Raw genomic sequence first — 8,725 nt, forward strand, 5'->3', positions numbered from 1 at the left:
ACAGCCAAATAATGGTTACAGAAGTAAGACTGCAGATTTTAATGAACTGTTTAAACTGTTTTCTTTTCTTACAGAGTCTGTCTCCACTGCCAGAGAGCTTGAATGACCTGAAAGTGTACACAAAAAGTTAGAAATTGAAATCCATTTTTCCTCATTATTTTCAGTTTACTATCTCCACTTACTCCACAAAATATTGACATTAAATTACAACAAAAAATGCATTCGTTTCAGAGAAAAAGCAAGACAAAAAGCAAGACATTAGGTCCTTCTGCTAGAAGACTTCTTCCCTGCAAGTCACAATAGTAAGAATTCAGCGAAGGTAAGCGAGAGGATGGGTGTGGACCAGCTAGGCAAATATTGGCTGAACTCTGCCTACCCTGGCTTATGTCAGACCCACTCCAGTAGCTGAGGCTAACTGCTTTTAAACATTCTTTCAATAACCTATCAATTTGTCTATCAGACAAGTTTACTCTGAACCACCGAAGGAAGCAGGAAAGCATAAGGAATTCTGTCACTGGAAGAAAGTTTTAACTCACAGGAATTTTGATAGGGAAATCTAAGACACATTTTAGCCCAGTGAATGTCGAGTAATAACTAATTCAGAAACTTGCTTCCTGATACCACCTTTTGGCTTGCCCTCTTACAAGAGTTCAGTTGACTTTGGGAGAAAACGTAGCAAGAAAGCCATAATCTCAATCGCAAAACAGTTCCCCCTCCCAGACGCCCTCCCCAACAAAAGGCTGAACAGCAGACTGGTCTAGGTGGCCAAATTCAGCAGCAAGGAAAACCACAGCTCATTTCCTTAGCCAATATGGTGCCAAAAGGAAAATTCTGTGGGTTTAGTAAGCAAGAGATAATTTACCAACCATATAAAAGCTGGAAAAATGTAATAAAATATTAGCTTTCCCATCTTAGCCAACTAAACCCTTAAAACCGTTCCCATTTATTTAATTTGAAGTATTGTTCGTGGTTTGTAACCCTTTGAAACGGTCCAAAGCTTGTAAAGATTAAGAAGTGGAAAAGAATCCCTAAGTCAGGTTATAAAAGTTTTTGGACTTTATCAAGTCCCAATAAATTCAGTTACCTTCTGGTCCTCCGTCCTGAAGCAATTCTTAACATAGTTGGCAAATTTGGGTTCCAACTTAGGAAGGGTAGCACCCTATTTTGAAAAAAGCAAGCGTTAGTGTATGCAGGTCATTTAATGATTCCAATAAAAAAAGAAAAAACTTATGAAGCTTAAATCCTTTGCAATACACATGGAAATTTACTGAACTTACCTTGCAACATCCCAAACCAATCTGCTTTTAAACTATTTATAGAAGTTTGCTTCTCTGCAGTAGCCAGGTATTTGCCACAGGAGTGCCCACACACCAAAATGGCTGTAGAAGTATCATTGCTCATGCTCAAAAATGTAACAGCAAGCATTCACCACTTGAGATAACCTTGTTTGTACTCAACATTCATGTGTTACTCAGATAAACTAGAACTAATTCCATATTTATGGATTCTTACTCCTGCATACAGCGTGAGACATTACTGACCTTCACAGGTAGGTTTCCAACTTTAACTCTCTAAAGCAAAAAATGAACTCATCTCCCACCTACCCCTAAAAGACCCATTCTAATGCAGTACATTTAGGAATTTAAAGAATTGTTCTAGAGGTGTTTACTGTATCTCTGCAATTGCATTTGTACATACCCAATGTACAAAGCAGATTCAGTAATTCAGGGATCTAGGTTTATCTTCAGGTCTTCTATCTCCAGGCAAATAATACAGTACATTATTTTAAGAGACAACAATTAACTTTCACATGCCCATAATATTTTTCCCATTTTTCGGGGACATCAGTTGAAATATGCTATGCCCATTATGACAGTACACTTAGCTGCTACCCAGGACATTGCAGAAGACACAGCAATTTTATCTTCAAAGGAAACAAAGCTACATTAGGAATATTTGAAACTGCAATACTGCAACCAAAACCCTTGGATTTGGATGATGTCTTACCTCTGGATTCTGTCAAGCAGTGATGCTTTTCTATTAGTTTGTTGACATCTACTTACTACACAATACAGCAGATCCACTCTTTAAAGGCGCTAACTTGCCATCTGTCAGCTAGAAGTGCTGTTGTATACAGCAACGCACAAACCTTTTGCCTTACACTAAGGTATGCTCTAGCACCATCTTGGAAAACATTAAGTTCAGCTGCCTGCTATTGCTTCTACATATTTGTGCTTACACAGCGTTTCACAGCACAAAACTCTTCAGCAACAGAACATATATTCTACTTGCCAGTTACCTGGTCTGCAGGCTTCCCTCCATAGGGACATCAGTCTACTGTGAGCAGCTCAGCTACTTCTGCTTGTGCTGCAGAAACAGCACTGATTGTGGCTCCTCTCCGTCATGCAAAAAACCACCCTAGCACCTGCTAGATCCAAGAGGTTAGTTTGACCTAGCAGAATGACACCATCCATCCCGTCGAGTTCACAATTTAGGGATATGTATTTCGATCCTGATCACAAGCAGTCATTGCTCACTCTGCATCCACTCTATATTGAAACCCTTTTTGTCTTATTTTGCATTCCTGAGACAAAACTGCCTCAAAACATCAAGAATCTAAGCAGAAGATAATCCTTATTCTTCAGGTGACTTGATCCCTGAGAGGGAAAGTTTATCATCTCAGATCAAACTAAAAAAACCCAGATTCTTCTTAACACTTACATCAGTGCAGGCTTTAGCCAAAAATAAGTCTCCAATAAAGAACCCAGTTCAGTCACAAATGAGCTTATGATCTATGAGCACACTCCTGAGAGCTCAGGAAGAAAAGCAGAACTCGTATCATCTAGGTGTCGGGTCCTCACCACCACCTATCCTGCAGCACAGGTATGCACTGAACTGCACCCCTAGCTAGCACACAGGTTTCCAAACTTGGCTAAGGAGGAAAGAATTGCTCTCACCTGCTACACTTTTACCCAGACAGCCTATAACTAAAACGCATTTTCTTTTCTACATTTAAATAGCAGTGAAGAATACTATTCATATGCATAACTGAAGTGCTAGTCAAAGCAGATAACAACCAAAAGCCAAGTGATTGACCTGTGACCTTCAAAACATTATTAACCCCAGATCTCCATTTCAGAAAGCAAATGCTTTCAGGTCTTCCATTGATTCACTAATGCATAGCACAAGCACCTATCTCCCCCTTCTGGAAGTTATAAAGCCCTACAAGCACCTGAATACCGAAGTTCGGTACTTCTTTAATACCAAGCAATTCCAAGCATGTGAAGAACTCTGCTTTGCTCTAGTTGCCTAAAATAAAATGTGTACAGTAGCTACGACAGCTTTAGACTAAATATCGCCCAAGGTTCGTTGCTTTGTTTTTTGCTTTGTTGCAGGGTTTGTTTGTTGTTTTTTTTTAATTTTAACTGAGACAATTCATGAAGAAATATGAAATTACTAATCACCACTACTGGAGGAATACAAAAACAAAGTAGGTGTTTGTTTCTCATGAGTACAGAGGTTTCTTTTTATCCCAAATGAGTTTTCATTTCTCTAAGCTTCAACACCAATATACTCCAGTAACAGCACAGCAATCAGTGACACGTAACCATTTCTTACATTCCAAAAACTCACCTTATCTACAGACGCTTGCATTTTTGCTTTAATCTCCTCTAACGACAGAGGGACTTTTGGTGTTTTTGGAGTTAGAGATTTATCCTTCTTGGAATCTGGAGTCTGAAAATTATTAATTTCATTAGAACTTGCACATACATAAAGCTGCTTAGTATACAAGATCAAGTTTTCTAAAAACATGACTGTTATGCTGTAGAATTTATAGAGAAGAACTAGCTATCACAGAGATACTTCGGACAGTTCTCAAAGTCACAGAATTCAAATTTGTGCTTCTATCACATTCCTCAGACAAGGAAAAGAACAACATTTAAGTTTGGAGTTACTACACCTAGCACAGATACTACTATCTTATGCTTCTGAGCACATGCCTACACCGCTCTTTCTCCCAGCAATGGAACTGAAAATAACCCAAACTTCCAGTGATTTAGAGTTTACTCCACAAGTGCAGCCAGATTAGGTCATGCTTTACAAGGCACACATCTGCACTGCTTTTCAGATGCTATCCTGCCACCCATCCACCCCACACTCATTTCTGTATCAACCTTCCGGGCACGCACGTTCAAGTACATGCAGCAAGGAAAAGCTGCTTAAGGAAGCTTGACCGCTAGAGAGGAACTGAACAAGAAAACTGTTAGTTCCCAAATGGATCAATTAAGTGAGACTTCCTTATCGGCAGCAGCCTGCTGCTGTACTGCAGTGGCAACACAGTTGGCACTCATCCTCTTATACAAGCAGCTACAATAGACTTGTGTTTTAAACTGTGGGATCACCAATACTCACAAGGGACAGCGTGTCTGATTTTGAATCCTGGCTGTTGTAGTTATATATTGATCACCAAAGAGCTTCACAGGAGAACACGAAGCAATGAACAGTATCCCCAGCATGCTTCACGGTAAGACTCAAAAACCTAACTTAATGGTTAGTACATTATTTGAAATTACTGTTAGGTGAGAAAACTAGCTTCCGCACTAGAATAAGCATTTCTTTTACTCATTTGTCTTCACTCACTTTTGATTTAGATGCTGGTGTGGACGGCTTAGAGTCTTTTCCATTTTGCTTTGCTTTCTGCATATTTTTTCCTGAAACCTCACGAACAGGCTGAAAAGAAAGCATTTAATTCATTTGCCATGAAAAACAGCTACTAAATGTTAAGCTTATTGACATAATACTCACAACTTAGTGACAAATACTTATTATTTAAAAGGCATTCTCATTGCCCATGCAACCTGACCAGTGTCTATTATTTAAGAAAAAAGCATGTATGCTACAGGAATTCAAATGAAAAATGGTTGGTGCAGCACAAGACATAACATAACCAAGATCAAGTTTTGTTACGATCCCATACAACTATGTATTTTCCTGATATATTACATCTTTTCTTATGTACTACCATACAGAGTTTTGTGGGGCAGATATTCCATAAGACTAATTCTAGATGGCACCGCAATTCCAATTCCAACATCTGTCTCACTGCTACTTGTTTTCTGTAACACAACCATCACCTCTTGTTTGGCATCTCAGACAGAAGTATCCGAGAAGTGTGTGGGCAATGACACATGTATACTTAAGAACTGGATTCTTCTATTCCTATATCAAGGGACCATTTATTTCAGCCACACTAGGTTTGATTAGATGGCAGGAAATCTGCAATTCAGACTATCACCTATAGAAATTCATTAGAACAGAACAGCATACAGTGCAGTAAAACATTAAGTGTTTGTTTCTAAACAGCATATATGTAAATATAAATTCAAGCTGAATTATGCCAGTTCAAAAAAATTAGTACCTTCTACCTCTGCAGTTGCCAAGTTGTCTTACATTTTATTTTACCACTAGATGGCACTCAAGGGCTGATGTGATTTTACATTTGAGCACTTGGATGCCTGAAACGAACCTTTTCCAATGGGCTCACGCATTTAGATCCTCTTTCTATTGGAAGTTAGGTTGCTAAATAAAACTTTTTCACAGCGTGCAGGACGAACTGAAACAGCAAAGTACAACCTACATCTCTGAGCAGGACTTTGCTTGCTGTCCACATACATGAAACCATGCCAGTCAGACAACTGCACGTGCATATGCACACTGTTAAGAACACAGCCACCCCTCTGCAGCAAAGTATATAAAACATGGCGTAGATGTGCATTCACACTGAAGCATTCTAATGTCCTACTAGAATTTCTTTATACTGACCAAGCCAAACCAAAAGCATCCCATTCACACATTACAAATAGCTGTGCTTAAATGCATTGATTCAAGACACTACGTGCCCGATTACTGTCATCCCTTGTATTATTATCTAGTCCATTACAAAACAGAACACTGAACAAAGAGGAGGACGCTTCAATTAGCTTCTGCATTACAATGAATGCAGAGTTCAAACCTAAGCAGCCACCTCACTTAATGCAAACACAGTTTTCCCCTGCTTCTGCTTTAGGGATGTTCATATGAATCCTCAAAGATGACTCAAAATCAGGACAGTTAATTAATACCTATCAGTAAGTTAAGAGGTGTCAGTACTTGCCCCTCCCGTCTGACTAAACTTAGCTGCAGATATTAAGTCCATCTGGTGTCATCACTCACTTCCTTTCAAGTTCACTAAACAGGCTGTTTAATCCTTCATAGGTGAAGAGGGTCACAATGTGTGTATATATACACCACTTACTTTCTTTATTGGTGTTTTCATTTCTTCCTCATCATCCTCTAAGTCATCCTCATCCCTACAATTAGAAAGGTAGTCACCATAACTCAAGATTCATACCCACAGCTTTAACCACATTAGGAACGTCTTCCTCCTCCCCCCCAATAAAATGCTTTATTCATGAAGGAAGCAAGTCATCTTCCCAAGTCTACCTTATACCTTGTTTTAACACATGGCAAGGTGTTAGACCAGATACTCTACTTAATAAAGTTAAGTGCGCTCCTTTCTGCTTTAATACTGAAGGCATGTATCTTAGGTCCTCCACTACTAATAATAAAGAAGTTCTAAATTTATTAGAAGTTAACTAATTACACGAAACTAAGTTTTATAACCCAATATGACATATTTGAACAACGCTTCTTTAGATTGTATTGCAGAGATAAAGTTGAGGTAATTCTGCTTTTTTTTGTAGCCAAAATAAAAAAAAAAAGTAGTTCATTCACTCCACATCCAGTTATGTCACACAATTCGTATTCTGGACGCTTACCCTGTATTTCAAAACACGTTATCAAAACAAGAATACATACTCATCATCATCATCCTCATCTTCATCGTCGTCCTCATCGTCTTCTGATAATTTTTTGCTTTTTTCTTAAAAAAAAAAAAAGTATGTTAACTGTCAATACCATTTTGTCTTAATAAACAGCAACTTTGATTCAAAACAATTTGTGGCATAATCACAAGACTATCTTCCATCAATTTAGCTAAAATCAACAAGTTACAGCTGAGAAGTCAAAAGCTATTGACAAATCTACAGCACACCCTCAGCATATGAACCTTTCCTTCTACATTACAGAGCTACAACAGCATTTAAACCCTTGCAGTACGCTGATTATTATATTGGAGTCTGCACATAAACTAGAATCTTCCATGTAAAAGTAGCCTTCTTATTAGCCCCTCCAGCAAAGGTCTGGAAACTATCTGTACTTAACCGCACTTCCATAATTTAGTACTCATCAAGACCCAAGTACAAAATAATCCTTCCCCACAGATTTCAAGAGACCCCATATTAAGTAAATCATCGCAAGCCATCTAACTGCTTATTCCTAGAGGCAGCATTAACACCAAGGAAAATTCTGCAGGCAAGCTAACTGAAAGCATATATACCTGTGGTGTTTTAGCTCCTCCTCCACTTGCTGGTCTCTTTGTTGAAGTGTTCACAATTTTTGCATCATCTTCCTCATCGTCTGATTCTGGTTCTTCCTCTAATGCTGATAAAATGATGGCAATGTGTAAAAAAATCCACCTCGTTTAACAATATTTAAAACAAGATTGCCAATAAGAAACAAAGGAGTATCACCCACACCTAAATAGGTCTTACTGAGGTGCTGAAATGATAGGAGGAGGCAGTCTAAACACCAAGAAACTTTTCCAGGTGACTGTATACAGATACTACTACACTGAAATCCAAAATGGGCAAACAACCATCTATGCACTGCCCGTAACACTCCTTATAAAAAAGAAGCCATAGAAAGTCAAGAATAAAGTTTTCTTCATTTCTAAGGAGGCACATATAAATGAACTTCTAGAAAAAGATCAGTCTCAGACAATTCTACAAAGGAGAAGAGTAGTCCTGGGTTAGTTTTTAGCACAACTTGAAACTATTTCATGGGCAGTCTTCTCACTCTCAACTGATAAAGCTCACAGCTTTCTGCTGTGAGACACTAACACCAGGAACCTAACATCCATTTTTAAGGAGAGAATTGAGAAGCGGAACTGCCAGGCTGCCAAACTCCCCTTATCCATTCAAAACAAGAGGCAAGAAAAGGTATGCAAGCACTTCTCTGAACTCCTTTGTCCCAAAGTCACCTCATGCCTGAGACAGTGAATTAAAGATTCAGAGGGTCCGTATTAGAGAAAGTACTGCTTGAGATACCAGATACATCACAAGTTCTGTTGGTGCTGACAGGTAGCAAGATCACAGCTTAGTAAGCAGAGTAACACATACCTACGAGATGTTGACCACTGACGTAAACAGGCCCTGAACCACACTTCAACCTCAAGACCACTGGCGGTGTGATCTCAAAGCCACCTAATGAAACCTAAGGAAAAAAAAAAGGACTGTTATTTATCCAAATAGTAAAGGCAAAGCGTGCTTAACAGAATCCATTCAAATGAAACCAAAAGTTCCAAAGCTAGTACAGTTACTCCCAATTTCCATCTGACAGAATATTCCAGAAGTGTTTAGAGTCAAATCAGGGTCAATATGCCACAACAGGGTTTACTACACACCCATTGCTTATCACAATTAACATGTTTTTTTCAAAGCCCCATTTGTTTCTACTCCTGTTGGCAGCAATGCCAATTTGAACATTATCCATCACACCTGCCCCCACCATTGTGCAGTTTCACTTGTACAACATCAACACCACTGATTTAAATTATATTCCAGAT

At 38.8% G+C, this 8,725-nt stretch overlaps 1 protein-coding gene across 1 annotated transcript in view; it reads right to left on the reverse strand.

The window, feature by feature from the left end:
• Positions 1-8,725, reverse strand: part of NPM1 (nucleophosmin (nucleolar phosphoprotein B23, numatrin)) — a 13,676-nt gene continuing 4,951 nt past the window's right edge. Inside the window, 8 exon segments of the mRNA XM_009880750.1 lie at positions 1-107; positions 1,085-1,159; positions 3,634-3,735; positions 4,642-4,731; positions 6,296-6,350; positions 6,859-6,947; positions 7,439-7,542; positions 8,280-8,373. Coding sequence (XP_009879052.1) covers positions 69-107; positions 1,085-1,159; positions 3,634-3,735; positions 4,642-4,731; positions 6,296-6,350; positions 6,859-6,947; positions 7,439-7,542; positions 8,280-8,373 — 648 coding nt within the window. The 3' untranslated portion in view covers positions 1-68.

The sequence above is a fragment of the Charadrius vociferus genome, unplaced genomic scaffold, assembly GCF_000708025.1.
Source record: "Charadrius vociferus isolate BGI_N301 unplaced genomic scaffold, ASM70802v2 scaffold822, whole genome shotgun sequence".
Lineage (NCBI taxonomy): Eukaryota > Metazoa > Chordata > Aves > Charadriiformes > Charadriidae > Charadrius > Charadrius vociferus.